At 46.0% G+C, this 15,912-nt stretch overlaps 1 protein-coding gene across 2 annotated transcripts in view; it reads left to right on the top strand.

Annotated features, from left to right (window-relative positions):
- LOC131438070 (uncharacterized) overlaps positions 1-15,912 on the top strand; it is a 145,573-nt gene that overhangs the window by 37,370 nt on the left and 92,291 nt on the right. For both annotated transcript variants that reach the window (XR_009230880.1, XM_058607865.1), the window contains exon 2: positions 257-4,100. Coding sequence is in view for 1 of the 2 variants with exons in the window: in XM_058607865.1 (XP_058463848.1) it covers positions 865-4,100 (3,236 nt within the window). In the remaining variant the exon portion in view is untranslated. The remainder of the gene's footprint in view (positions 1-256; positions 4,101-15,912) is intronic.

The following is a 15,912-nucleotide window of genomic DNA, read 5'->3' as shown; positions in this document are numbered from 1 at the left end:
TACTAGACCAGAGTACAGTTAATTGTGATTATTCAAAGCCATGCAAACTCGTTGAAAAAAAAATAAAAGTTCTGTTACAATAATTTGAAACTCTTCCCACCCAATTGCGCTATAGCTTCGGCCGCTGTTGGCCGCATCGTGAAGTTCCGGCTGTTCGTTTGTTTGGATAATCCTAATACAGCGATAGAACACACTGACACTTTTCGGCAATCCGTTTTCGCAATGAATGTGTTTTACCCACTCCTCTCATTAACAGGTTTTTTTTTTCGAAAGTTTACTGTGCCGTGTAGAACGTGCGTGACAGAACTTTTGTGAGCTTGAATAGTTGCTGAATCACGCGATCATTGCGCGCTCAAGTGTCACAACGAAACAGAAAGAAAACGCAAAAGGAAAAAGAAAAAGAAGAAGAACTCTAGTTGAATTTTCAGCACTACAAAAGTAGAAAAAAAAAGTGATTGACGACGACACCCGAGACCTGGTCGAAAAGTACAAGCAATGGAAATGTTGTGATTTTACCATCTTGCCATTAGTCGAAAAAAGTTGGTTCAACCGCGTCGTCGGAGGCGACCGACGGGAACCGAAAGCAGAAGCAGAAGAAGTGAGGAAAGAAGTGTAATTTATTTGCTATTGAAAGCTGATCGTTTTGTGTGATAGTAAATTATTTATTTAACTTAAATTAAGTGTACGCGGTTGGTACCTGGAGAACCTGGTGTACCCGATGTGACTGTTCGCTTCGCCCACCGTCGTCCCGCTCATTCTTCATTCCCGCCGGATTTGCGCGCACAATAGAGACGCGCTAGTACGTGATAGAATCTAATTAGTTGAGTCACACAGACCAATCCAGAGGTCATCACCGGTCCCATCATGTCGTCAACGATGCCCGTTGTTTGGTGCACCGATCCGAACTCGTCGGAGAAGCGGCAAGCGTTTGCTTTACAAGGAATTCAGCTTCAAGGCAACATAACCGAGAAACATGTGCTGGCAATGAAAGAACTGATCAGCGCTGCATCCGAAGGTCGTTTACTGCTGCCCAGCGACGGTGCCATTGTCCTGCTGGACTGTGGCCTCAGCATCGGTTCGATGGTTATTGAGGGCAAGGCCGGTCGGGAGGTTGCGAAGGCTAGCAGTCATAAATCATCCCTCCCGGCAGTACCCGAAGGAGCGTCCGCTGTCAGTAATTGTACGGCAAAATGTACACTCGGGAAGCGTACCGATGCTAATGGGGAAGGTGTCGATGGGAACGTGGAATGCGTTAATGGTGATACTGTGGGTGCGACGAGCGAAGGCGTGGAAGCCAGCTGTCTTGAGCCAGAAGATGTTTTTCTCGCCGAGCAGACCACAGACGACTGCAAACCACCGGACCTGTACGGTACCGGCGGTGGAACGGAGAGCGAAGAAGTGCTGTATGAATTTCTCTGCTGTGCCAAATGTATGAACGATCCATCGTCCAGTTGTTATAATCCACCCAGTCATCGTAGTCGTAGTTTAAATTCACTTAATAACAAATCGCAGTTGTTGTCCCGGTTCCTGAATGGGCGAGCCAAAGCACGGCTGTACTGTGATCCACTGTACAATATCTCCAACCGGTATTTCAAAAGGTTGGTCAATCACAAGGGCTGCAAGTCCCGGTCCGAATCCCGGCGGAATATCGTCCGCAAGAGTTCTATCCGCAGCGATCGATCGACGCGGGGAAAAGTCGTCAAGAAAAGTACCGAGAACATTCCGATCTACGCCACGGTTAACAAGAAAATGAAACTAAAATCTCGACTGGAAGCGCTGCGACGACAGAATATCGACGCGAAAGACTTGGCACTTCAAATTGCCATCGACGGCCTACGGGAATCGATCAGGGGTAGAACGAATTCAACCGAGTCGGCGGCCGCTGCATCATTGCCAATTATTAATAATTTATCTTCATCGTCACCCGCTGGGCCATTGCAATCCCTCGGAAAGCCATACAATAGTTCCAGCCGGAAAACTAGTTTCGATTCGACCTGCACCGTCAGTTCAATGGATTCGGGCTTTATTGATCAACAACAGCGACAACAGCTGAAACAGCTTCAACAACAATTGCATCTACAGCAGCAACAGCAGGAGCAGCAAAAACAGAAAAAGAACAAATCCAACCGTTCCATTGATGAGCCAAAAAAGATTAAATCTTGCTCTCGATCCGACGAAGACCAATCGCCCAAGACAGAAGAACTAATGCCACCCAATAATAACGAAGGACGGAGTAGCGCGAGGACCGAGGAGGACCGTTCGAATGAACTTTCCAAACTGCAGATAAAGGAGTGCTTGATGACGCAATCGCGAAACCGCCGGAAATCATACGAGGAATTTAAATCACTGTTTCGGCAGCAACAACAACAGCAAACCGAGTGCCGCAGTCGCCTGTCCGTGGTCAATGAGAAGTTGGACAGTTCGGCCGACACTAGCGTCAAAACGCGACGAAAGTCGTACGAAGAATTCAAATCTTTAGTCAAAATTTGTGATAGTAGCGTTAGTAACTTAAAGCCTACATCGGAAGAAGAAGAGGAAACGACGGAGGAGGATCGGCGGTTGCCGTCGGAGCAGCACCCGCACCCGCACACGATCCATTCCGGCATCGGTGGGCTGTTCAAAATGAAGCGCAAAAACTCGCGCCGTCTCAGTCTGAAGAAACCGAAAATTAACGATAAGTCTGACCAGCAGAAGAACGCGGAGGCAAATTCCGCCGCGACAGTGATTAGCAATAGCGTTAGTAAGAATAACGAACAAAACAGTCACGTTAGGGGTAGTACAATCTACGATATCCTGCGAAACGGCCGAGGCAAACCGGACGAAAAGAAACATTCAACCGTTCCGCTCGGGAAAGAGCTGTCACAATTCTCGAAGGACGAGATCTATAGGAAGAATTACAAAATCTACGATAAATTGATCTCGTATGGTAGCAAAGCGTACAAAAAGTACGATAAATACATGACCTACGGAACGATTTACGAAATATTGCACCGAAAGTCGGACGCGGCAGAGGACGTGTTTTTACGCAAGCGTGCCTTGTCTGAAAAGTTTGCCAAACGAAAGCTTAGTGTCAATTCCCAGTACAGTTCGCTCAAATTCGGAACCATTTATGACATCCTACAAGGTAAACAAACAAACGCCGCGGATTCCGGCGTAATCTGCGAGCTGACTGCGGTGGATTCGCCCAAAGAATCCGACCCGGTTAGCAATTCAAACACCCTGTCCACAATCTACGACATCATCCACAAAAAAGCGGATTCCCCGAAACAGCAGATCAAAAATCGTTTCCTGGTGAAAAAGATCACCGAAGAAGAACTTCACAAGGGTAACGAAAATAATCTAAACGAAGCAAATACTGTTCCCGATTCCGGGGACGCTCATCCTCCTCCTTCGCCAGACTACATGACACCGAAGTTGGTGGATGTGGCCAAGAAAAGTACCCGTGCCCGTCGATTTTCCAATATTCTATCGTACAGCCCTCGGAGCCCACCGGAACCGGCCGCTCCGGTCGAATCCGGTAAGTTGGCCAGCAACCAGACCCGCCTGAAGAAGATTGCCGCCAGTGATGAAGACTTGTACAAACGTGCCACCTTCAAGCAACATTCCCACCGCCACCACAGCCATAACTTGCAGGACCATGACCTGATCAAATCGCCAAGCCATCATCAGCACCGGACGGGAGATACCGCCGGGCTACCGAAGGATGACGACTTATACTCCCGTATCGGGAAACTACGCAAATCTGCCACCGTGTCCAGTGCTCTCTGTTCGAAAATCGACGAAGGTTGTCCGCTCGATAGTTTCAAAGTTTTCCCGGAGAATCGACCGAAATCGAACGGCAATCGGCACGATCGATTGTTGGTACCGCAGCCCGGAGCCATCTTCAAGTCCAACTCGCTGGATATGCTGGCTCCGTCGAAATTTGCCAAAAATCCTCGCTGGCACAAACATACCAGCGGAACGGGGGGACCCGTTCGCAAACTGTCCCCACTGGTGATGCCCCGGAAAAGTGCAGCCATCAGCCAATCATCTCCCCAGCAGAAGAAAAGCACCCGACGGATGTCGGAGTTCACCCGCGGCGAGTTCCTGAATGAGAAATTGTGAGTATTGTTTCTTTATATATACCAACGATTTTTCTTTCTAGGAATGTTGTCAAGTGAGCAATATTCATAGACGCCTCTTAAAATGATTCAAACAAAATATGTGGTTCGGTTGCACTAAACTTAAAGGAATGATTTCGATTATTCTAAAAAGGCCAGCAAGAAATATGCATAGAAAATTTACCCTCATTCGAATACCGGCCGTGATGATGCGGAACAACTGATTAGGTTATTGCACTTTCGTTCGCAAAACCGGCCCTTAAACATGAAACTCAAAAAAATCGATTCAATTTCAATCGATTTTCGTACCATCCAGGGACGGGTGGGGGTCTGTGCAGGCCCACGAAAACACAAAATCCTGTCTTTCGATGGCAAACTGTGCAGCCAGCCGACGATATCCGTGACGACGCCGCCGATGACAACGACGACGACGACGGTGACGAGAGCAGGATGTACTGCATTCAATGTCGGCTGAACTGCACTTGATTACTCCCCGCCTTCGGGAATAACCTGTCAGGTTATGGCATTCTCTACGCAACTCTATAGATATTGTGTGATTATGCAATCCGATTGGATGGCGAGGATCGCACTATAATGTGCTTCTTGACCAGTTAACCAACCAGCCCACGGTTATGCCGTTGCCTGGGCATAGTGTCGTCATGATTGCGACAGCATAAGATCCGTGTGAGGGGTAGGGCTTATTTTGTTTTTGTTTTTCCCCGCTCCAGCAGCCTGATTCGGAGAACCGGCGCTGGGGATGTTCGGAATGTTACGCACTCGTATGGCTACGGAAAATGAGTAGTGTTCAGTGTAACACCAGAACCGTTTGAGTTTTTTTTTGTCTAGTTCAGGGAACCTTGAATCATTATCGTAATCTCCAATGAAACTTAAAAACAATGATTTTGCACCTTGACTTCGATTCAAACTATTTGAAATCTAAGAAAATTCCGTTTAATTTTTTTTTCAATCTTTGTTTGAATTACTACTCTGAATTACTACTTTAAAACATACAAAACCACCCTTCACTCTGATCGCTGTGCTCCTTTGTTTCTTGTGCCTACCGGATCAGATTTAAGAACCATTTTCACTGGGTTGCCGTCCGGTGGTATACGCAAAATACACACGATTTCTTGCTGAAAATGTGCCTCTGTATTTCTCTGCAGGTGTCGTTGTTGGCGGTCACCAATGCACAGTGGTCCGAAACGGGAAATTAGCGTGACGAAAATATTTTCACTATTAAATACTAGTTTTTTGTAGTTAGTGTCTTCACAAAAGTTGTTTATAATCAACTGGCGCTCCTTTTGATGAAAAAAGTAGTAATTTATATAAAAAAGCTTGGTAGCTTATATAAAAAAGCTTGGTTGAGCATAATTGTGCGCAATGATTAGTTCAACAACTCTTCTGAAGACAACTTTTCCGTGGAACGTTTCACAAAAATGTTATTGATTTTTCAGGAGTCACCCTACTTTTACTCGGGAAAATTGATGTAACTCGATCAAATGAAGTGCTAGAGAGGTGCTTTTTTCAAAAAAAGTTGTTCAAAATACAATTTCCTACAACTTTATTGAACAACAAAATCATTTTTGAGTTCAATTAAGAAAGTTAGATTTCAGATTTCAATCTAAATGACGACCATCCTAGTAACTTTTTTCATCAAAAGGAGCGCCAGTTGATTATAAACAACTTTTGTGAAGACACTAACTACTAAAACCTAATATTTAATAGTGAAAATATTTTTGTCACTCTAATTTCCCGTTTCGGACCATAGTGCAATGATCATCACCATTTATTTATATTCGTGATGAGAGGCGTAGTGTTTCTTCGCCAGAGCCATTCCCTCCCAGGTACTTTGTTTTTTTACGCAGTCATAGCCAAACCATCCGTCTAGTTTCGGTTTTCAGTCCGGTGTATGTTTCCATCATCATCTCAAAGTAACGTGTCACAATATCAATGTCGTCAGCAAAGCCATAAAGGTGTACATATTTTCGTACCACTCATGTCGAAGTCCACCTTCAATATTAAACCATAGAGGAGCACGGGGCTGGTTGGTCGAGTTTTGCTTTAGGAATTTTTGTACTCATCCCGGTTAGACTTTTAGATAAACTGTGAGGTCTTTTTTATGAGGTTTTTATGGGGTTTTGCGCGGATTTCCGAAGTTTCAAAGTTTTTTATGCGATTTCCCAAAGTTTCCTGGTTTTCTTATTACGTCTTAGGTCTTTTTCTACGTGGGGCATAAAAAAACATACCGCAAAAAACAACCGCATAACTTCGGAAATTTGAATAAAAAATCGCAAAACCAAAGATATTCTTTCTGTGTCAAATGTCTTTGAAATGCATGAAACGTCTAGATCTGATGTTATCCCAAATTTTTTTTAAGTCAACTCTCTGAGATTTAGAAAATATTCGATTTTAATTTTAATGTGGAACACATTTTTGTTTTCTGTATAGGGCTGCAAATTAGAAACTCAAGAAAAAATTATTAATATTATGTCACCATTTGATTGGAAATATTTCTACGTATTGATTTGAATGTTCATAGCCATGTATTTTGAATTAAATATCATTGAAATGTTGATTAATAGCTAGCAGTGTCCTATTTTGTCTGGAAAAAATCTCCGGCATACTGGATTTCCCTGCCATAGTCGACGGTTTTGAAGGAGTAAGCGATATATCAAAGGGAAAGCATTGCTCTGATTGGTCAATCGATGCTAAAGCGAAGCTGTTGGAAGCACGCGAATATATAAATAGTTATAAGCAAAATTATAGCTAACGTTTCAGTCCTACGAGTAGCATGCTAAGGGTAGGTTGTTGCTAGACAGCAAGACAAAAAGTGCCATAAAACGATTTGAAGCTTTAATTGGTATGCTCTGATCTTGTGTCATGCAAGTTCGGATGAAATTCCATGTTATGTCGTTTCGCCTGAGAAATTGACAACTACCCCGGGGTAAATTTGGAGTGCATAAGATTAATTTCCAATTTATATAAGATGAACTCGATTGATAATAAGAAAAAGTTTATCGCTTCAACCGAAATCGCAGAATAGTTTTAATGGTAGAGAAACGTTATAAAAATAATTGCTTTCATACAAAACTTGAACACAAGCTTGGCGAAGAGAAGCTTAAATATCGATATCCGTATCGTGTACAAACATATAATTGCATACCTGGCCACAAGTCGTGGAATTGCAAAGGCCCAGACCGGAGCAACCTCTGCAAGCGTTGCGGCGGCGAGGGGCACAAGGCGTATGCATGCGAAAGAACGCCACGTTGCATGCTATGCGCGAGCAAGAAGAAGGCCACAAACCACGTCATGGGCGGACCTACTTGCTCAACAAGTGGAGGGAGTAAAACAGCATGCAAGTAGTACAGCTGAACCTTAATCACTGTGCAGCTGGCCAGCAATTGCTGCACCAGTCAGTGACGGAATGGGGCATTGATGTCGCGATTCTTTCGGATCCCTATCACACACCGGTAGATAACGGGAACTGGGTGTCTGACGAAGCCAAGACGGTGGCGATCTTGACGACTGGTCGATACCCAGTGCAAGAGGTGGTGAAAACACAAGCGGAGGGAGTAGCCATAGCTAAGGTAAACGGAGTTTACTATTGTAGCTGCTACGCACCACCGAGATGGTCAATAGACCAGTTCACTCGGATGGTCGACATGTTGACCGCAGACCTGGTGAGTCGGAAGCCGGTGGTGATAGCCGGAGACTTCAATGCCTGGGCAACGGCTTGGGGCAGCCGCTTCACCAATAGGAGAGGACAGACGTTACTGGAGGCCCTCGCCAAGTTGGACGTCATGTTAGCGAATGATGGACTGAAAAGTACCTTCCAGCGGAACGGAGTCGAGTCGTTTATCGACCTGACTTTCTGTAGTCCCGGCCTAGCTGGAGATCTTAATTGGAGAGTTGATGATGGCTACACCCATAGCGACCATCTAGCCATTCGCTACACGATCGGCCAATTGGCGAGAAACACAAGGAGGAGTAATACTCCCAAAACTCTTGCGTGGAAGGTGGCTAACTTCGACCGCGAAACGTTTTGCGCTGCCCTTGATCTAGAGGAGCACAACGCGAACCTGAGAGGGGACGAGTTGGTCGCTATCTTGTCACGGGCGTGTGACGCGACCATGCCTAGAAAGGCTCAACCGAGGACCAATAGACCACCGGTCTACTGGTGGAACAAGCAAATTGCACGCCTTCGCGCATCCTGCCTCAGGGCTAGAAGAAGGATGCAAAGAGCTCGATCAGCGGAGATGAGGATGGAGAGGAACACGGCGTTCAAAGCGGCGAAGTTAGCACTAAACAAGGCCATCTGCGCAAGTAAAAGAGCCTGTTTCGACAAGCTATGCGAGGGAGCTAACTCCAACCCATGGGGCGATGCCTACAGGATGGTGATGGCCAAAACGAGAGGGGCGCTAGCACCCCCTGAACGTAGTCCGGCGAGGTTGAAGGAAATCATAACGGTTCTCTTTCCCCACCACGACACGTCCCCCTGGCAGCCAGCTCCGCTACCAGCGAATGAAGTCGTAAAGGTGACGAACGAGGAGTTGCTCACTGCGGCGAGATCACTCGATACAAAGAAAGCCCCGGGGCCAGACGGTATCCCGAACGTGGCTCTAAAGGCGGCTATAATGACAAAACCGGACATGTTCAGGGAGGTCATACAGAGATGTCTGGACGAGCGTATGTTCCCAGACATTTGGAAAAGACAAAGGTTGGTACTATTACCGAAACCTGGGAAACCCCCAGGGGATCCTTCGGCGTATAGACCAATCTGTCTGATAGACACTGTGGGTAAGCTCCTTGAGAAAATCATCCTCAACAGGCTAGCCCCCTTCATAGAGGAGGCAGGAGGACTGTCCGGTCAACAGTACGGGTTCCGCAGAGGCAGGTCGACGGTGGACGCCATAACATCGGTGGTAACCACGGCGGAGGTAGCTATACAGCGCAAACGACGAGGGATCCGCTACTGTGCGGTAGTAACGCTAGACGTCAAGAACGCGTTCAACAGTGCTTGCTGGGCAGACATTGCTGATTCCCTACTTCGACTAGGAGTACCGGAAGGGCTGTACAAGATTCTGGAAAGCTACTTCCAGAACCGAGTATTGCTCTACGAGACCGACGAAGGCACACGTAGCACTCCAATCACGGTTGGAGTACCACAGGGATCTATCTTGGGCCCGATCCTGTGGAATATAATGTACGATGGAGTACTGAGGTTGAGGCTCCCTCCGGGTGTCAAGATAGTCGGGTTCGCGGACGACGTCACGCTGACAGTCTACGGCGAATCCATTGAAGAGGTCGAACTGAGTGCATCACACTCAATCTGCTTGGTGGAGGACTGGCTGCGTAGCAGGAAACTGCAACTCGCGCACCACAAAACAGAAGTGATGGTGGTAAACAACCGCAAATCGGAACAGGAGGCGCTGGTACATGCCGGAGATTGCGTGATCCCCTCCAAGAGATCACTGAAGCAATTGGGTGTGATGCTTGACGACAAACTCAGTTTCAGCAAGCACGTTGAATACGCCTGCAAGCGCGCATCAACAGCGATCGCGGCGCTCTCTCGTTTGATGGCCAACAGCTCGCCTGTGCGCTCCAGTAAACGAAGGTTACTGGCAGGAGTGGCAGTTTCGATCCTCAGATACGGCAGCCCGGTATGGGCGTCGGCACTGAATGTGGAACGCAACGCACAGATGCTGGAGAGTACGCATAGACTGATGTGTCTTCGCGTAATCAGTGCATACCGCACTGTATCGAGGGATGCGGCCTGCGTGGTTGCAAGCATGATGCCTATCAGTCTGATAGTGAAGGAAGACGCGGAGCGCTACAGCATGCGAGGAGATAGGAACGCCCGTAGGGCCTCCAAAGCCGCTTCTCTACGCAGATGGCAACAAGAGTGGGACAGCTCAACCAAGGGCAGGTGGACACATCGGCTCATACCTAGGGTCTCGAGCTGGTTAGATAGACCTCACGGAGAAGTGAACTTCGGCCTGACGCAGTTCCTCACAGGGCACGGGTGCTTCAGATGGTACCTCCACAGGTTCGGCCACGCGACATCCCCTGTATGTCCTGGCTGCCCAGACGAGATCGAGACGGCTGAACACGTCTTGTTCGCATGTTCCCGTTTCGCGGCTCAAAGGAGTGAGCTACTGGAGGCATGCGGCAGGGACACCACACCGGAAAACCTGATCCAGAGAATGTGCCACTGCGTAGAGAACTGGAATGCAGTGTCGACCGCGGCATCCCAAATTGCGGGAATATTGCAGCGGAAATGGAGTGCGGATCAACAACAGGTCAGCCGCGTACCGTAGCAGGCTCAAGAGGGATCAGCGAATAAACGTCGGTCCGGGAGAACCTTCTTCGTCGGGAAGCTCTTCGTCGGAGTAGTCTAGATCCATCGTCGGGGACTAGACGAGTAGTACGTAAAACTGTTAGGATCGTCGGGGCGCCAGTGAACCGGAAGCTTTCCTCCAACCGGAATCACTGGATCGACCCAGGCATCCTCTCGGTCGGGCGTTGACGGGTATCGAAGGCGTCGGTTTCGGGAGGGCCTCCTTCGTCGGGGAACTCTCCGTCGGTGTAGGCTAGATCCTTCGGCGGGGGCTAGTCGAGTAGCCACCACAACACCGATTCGAGTCGTCGAGGCGCCAGCGAACCGGAAGCCATGCTCCAACCGGAATCGCGGGACCGACCTCGGCACTCCATCGGGTGTCCCGTGTGGTGTAAGAGACTCGGTGTCGGGAGATTCTCCTTCGCCGGGGAAATCTCCGTCGGAGTAGTCTAGATCCTTCGTCGGGGACTAGACGAGTAAATCGTGGTGTAATACCGCTAGGATCGTCAGGGCGCCAGTGAACCGGAAGCTTTCCTCCAACCGGAATCACTGGACCGACCCAGGCATCCTCTCGGTCGGGCGTTGACGGGAATCGAAAGCGTCGGTTTCGGGAGGGCCTCCTTCGTCGGGGAACTCTCCGTCGGTGTAGGCTAGATCCTTCGGCGGGGGCTAGTCGAGTAGCCGCCACAACACCGATTCGAGTCGTCGAGGCGCCAGCGAACCGGAAGCCATGCTCCAACCGGAATCGCGGGACCGACCTCGGCACTCCATCGGGTGTCCCGTGTGGTGTAAGAGACTCGGTGTCGGGAGATTCTCCTTCGCCGGGGAAATCTCCGTCGGAGTAGTCTAGATCCTTTGTCGAGGACTAGATGAGTAGATCATCGCGTGGTACCGATAGGATCGTCTGAGCGCCAGTGAACCGGAAGTCACGCTCCAACCGGAATCATTGGATCGACTTAGGCATCCTTTCGGTCGGGTCGTAGACGCGTACCGTAAGCGTCGGTTCGGGAGGACTTCCCTCGTCGGGGAACCCTCCGTCGGTGTAGACTAGATCTTTTGGCGGAGACTAGTCGAGTAGTTCCGCGACGTAGCATCAGTTTTGGGTCGTCGAGGCGCCAGTGAACCGGAAGTTACCCTCCAGCCGGCATCACTGGACCGACCTCGTCATCCAACTGGTCGATCCCTTGAGAGCAGGATGCTGATCCCCATCCTGCATAAATCTGGGGAGGGTGCTGTGAGCACCAATAGCCTTCCACCCCGAAGTAATACCTAGCGGTGGTGCCGGGGAGGTAGGGTTGGAGATCCAAGGTGTTTTAGTGGGTAGTTCCAATCAACAGTTGGGTAGTCCTGTGGAGAGTCCCACACTCCGTGCGTAAATGCATTTCACCTTGTAAAAAAAAAAAAAAAAAAAAAAAAAAAATACATTTGGGCTATTGGTGTAATTTCGTCGGCTACAAAACAAATACGAATCATGACAAATAATGTCTATATTCTGGGTTCGCGTGTTCGCTTTTGGTTCAATCTAAGCAGACTCTCGTACATTTGCGGATTCAAAAGTGTGACGATTTTTTTTTCAAATAAAATTTTATTGGGCTCATTTGCTTTAGCTCAACGTGGCCGATTGTCTTGTTGTTAGGGAGAGAGGAAGGGAAGCCGTATTACGGGGCGGCATACTCCCCTAGAGTTAGTAAGAGGACATAGGGAGGGTGGGACCTACACAGTATTGAATTGAAATTTAAATACACCATTTGTTTGTGACATGCATCTTTTAGACACACTTTGCGTTCGATGAATCATCATGTTCTTCAACTTGTAGCAATGAAGAGATTATTCTGGATTATGATGCTTTGTTGGTGTGACGTTTTTGGGTAGCTTCCAGCAACTCAGTCAGTTCAAGGCAGGTGAATGCTCCGAATCATCGTTTATACAGGCCATACTGTCAGAAACGTAAAAAAAGTGTGACGATTGATTGAACTGTTTGATTGTAGATCATTAGAAATTTTGGTTGCCTTGTTCCACATCAATGGCTCGAACAACCCCATGGGGCTGATCCTTGTAGTTTTTTTAGATTTCACCTGATCTAGACGTTTCATGAATTTCTAAGACATTTGGCATCAAACTTTTTTTTTGTTTTGCGGATTTTTACGCGGATTTCTGAAGTTACACGTTTTTAAGCGAATTTCCGAAAAAAAAATCAGAAAAACAGTTATGAACAATCAAATTCGAACAAAAAATCGGCCTGCCAATATCAGAACTGAATACTGCTTTTTTTGGAAAATCGGTCAAAATTGTGATCAATCGGTGTTTAGGGCTTTAACGCTCTTTCGTGCACTCGCCTTGGGGAGAGGTTAGACGTCTTCAGAGAGGCCTACAACTGCAGCAGATTCGTTGCTGATAGACGAGTTTTGTTCAAGATATGACGAGTTCTGTTCAATATATGACAAATCCTATCAGGAACTTCAAATACCTAAAGTTTTGAGGGTATATAATTCATATAATATTGGAAACAACCTTTTTATAAACAATTACCAGCTTCTAATGATTCTAATCTCTTATTTCTGTTTGTTAATTTTAATTGTATTATTTTTATTATTATTATTTATATGAAGGACATAGAAAGACAGAATTTCCCATAGAAAACTTTTCAATTTTATCCGAAGCCGATCTCCGGTTCCCGAGTTACAAGGTGATATGCCATCTCCGCCTAGCAGTTCAATTCTGCGACGACCAGTAGTCTGTCGTCACTCGTTTACGCCCGAGACGTCAGATAGTATATGATACATCGTGAAATATACTTAAAGTGTTACATAAATTGTTTGAACTTTGCGGTTTAAATTGAACTGCTAGGCGGAGATGGCAGTTCAATTTGAACTGATTTAAGCACTGATGAGCCGAAGGCGAAACGCGAAGAAATCGAAACAAAATATATACTTTGTGTGCAAAACAAAAAACTCCTAAATGTACAAACTCTTAGTTTCAAATGAGAGGTCTTATGGCTTTTTATACTGCTGTTGAATTTCATCCGAATCCTTCTTCCGGTTCTGGAACTACTGGGTGAAGTGTATTCGAAATTTCAAACAATGCTCATCGAGAGAACCTCTTCTAAATTTGGTTATTCTAAACTGTTTCAATTTGTAGGTCACGATAGTTTGTACCCGACAAACTTTCTTGTTTTTATTCAAGATTTAATGGATTTTTTTTTAATTTCTTTCTGTTTTTATCAAAGATTCAATGGTTTTTTGAAAAATACTGTGGTAATATTTATGAAAGTATGATTAACATGAGAAAGGCAGCATCACACCACTAGGCGGTTTAACACAAGCTTTTCAATCTTTCAATGCACTTTATGCTTATATTCCAAATATATCCAAATGATGATCTTTAATTGAACCTATCAAAGCAGTAGACAAAAAATCAGCTCAAATTCAACATTTGTATAGTTAGAGTAAGAATGAACAATGCATGTACCGAGGTGACTTCCCTGAGGACTAAAAATGAAACAAGTTGACTATGTTACACTCGTTTTACTAGACAACCGAATTCGCATAAACCGACCATCCCTACAGGATGATGACCGTCCTTCTCTTGTTGCCCGTTGTGTTCGTAGCTATTTTTATCTCTACTTCCCCATATCATCAGATTGCACTAAACGAACGATAATTTATATCGACAACGTTTGCACCGCTAGAGGGGTACATACGTACATACGTACCGCGCTTCATAGGTAGATCAGAACAAATTGGCACAGAACTGAGCGTCCCCCTTTCGCGACACCGGATGATAGTGGCTGCTTCCCCGCTGATCTCGTCCGTCACGCAAGAAGGTCCGATTATGCAAGAGCAAAACGTGATCCGTGCCAAGAACCGGACGGCCAAGGCTAACGATCTGCTGTTCGTTCTGTAGAAAATTGCACTGGGCACGCTAGAACCATCATCTCGTTCTTCGTTACATAAGCGATCGATCTGCCAGTCCCCCCTTTCTCTCTCTCTCTCTCTGCTGCGCACCGTTTCTGTTGAGGCTTTTGACCTCGGACTCAGGTTCAACCAACCTGACAGGACAGTCAGTGCAAGCTCAAGCGATTATTCTCTGTACCAATTACACAAGAAGTGCGGACTAGTTCGGGTCACTTGTCCGAATTGGTTTATTCGTCAAGTGCTAACAAGCGTAAATAACTTATGTAAACAAGCCTGAACTTGGCAACGCGGGGTGAGAAGCACGGAGAAGTGATGACGCGTGCTATCTTTTTGGACGTGAGCCAATGATTCGATTAGGGTTTGGTATGTGAAGCGTTTTTTGTTCAAATATTCGATTGAACTGATGCACAAAGTCGTCCAACTCCAACCGACTGTCAGCTTGACAAATACGAGAAATAGTTGCATTCGAATAGATGGAACTCACTTTTCTATTTTTCCTCTTAACTAACGTCGCCGAATGGTCTCAAGCTTTCATTCAAGTGAAAAGTTTGCCATTCGACTTATAAAGCACTTGCTAATTGCAATCATCAACAGTTAGTTCCGAAAGTAAAATTTTCACCACGACAGTAAGAAAAAATATTACAGCCTAGTTGCATTAAAGCGCAACACATTGCATTTACGTTTCGTCTCTTCCTATACGGTGAAAATGAAGGAGTAAAAAACATGGACCCTATCAAATTGATAATTGATCGTAAGTGATTATTTTTATTTATCGCTACCATACCCGAATACCCGGGTACAAGTTTAAGGACCTTTAAGGTCAATATTTTAGGTTTGCTGTCTGATCCGAACACGTCCCTTTGGTTGAACCCCATTTCAACGAAACCATGCCCCCGGGAAAAAAAGCTTAAAATAAGTTCCTAAAATGGCAGAAGAGAAGACAGAAAATTTGACCCAAAGGGAAAAAAGATAAATGCAACCAGACACACAAACGAGTCGATCGACCCCAAACGAGGATTGGAGCGCAGAAGGTAACTAAAAGCAAAATTGCAAGGCCAAGGAAGGCGAACCAGCTGTGCGGCTGTACGGGTTTCGCAGTCTTAAATTTCAATCGCCTGGAGCTAGCAACAATGGTTGATTTTCTTCTTCATATTTTCGCGAGTTACAAATTATTAATAACTCTCGAGAATTTCGTTTCGCTCATATTTTGGTCGATGTTTGCCTTCAGGTTTTCGGCAGTGACTTTGAATTAAAATTTTCGGAAACTTTAGGAAGAATTGAAACGAGAAACGTCTTGAGGTGCGTTTCGTATTCTCGTTTCGGTGGATTTTACCAAAGAAAAAACTTTGACACAGCATGGGTTCGTATCCTCGCCTTCAAATAAAATTTTCATACAGATATTTAGACCAATATTTCAAACATTATGTTTATAATTTCCTACTTATTTTGTACATTGGTAAATCTGAATCAAACGTTTATGACATCACTCTCGCATAATTGATTACGCAACAATCTTTTTCCGGATCACATTCCGAATTATCAACTAATAAACTTTTCTATC

The sequence above is a fragment of the Malaya genurostris genome, chromosome 3 (genome assembly GCF_030247185.1).
Source record: "Malaya genurostris strain Urasoe2022 chromosome 3, Malgen_1.1, whole genome shotgun sequence".
Taxonomy (NCBI): Eukaryota; Metazoa; Arthropoda; class Insecta; order Diptera; family Culicidae; genus Malaya; species Malaya genurostris.
Note: the sequence above shows the minus strand (reverse complement) of the source record. Positions and strands in the feature narration are given on the sequence as shown.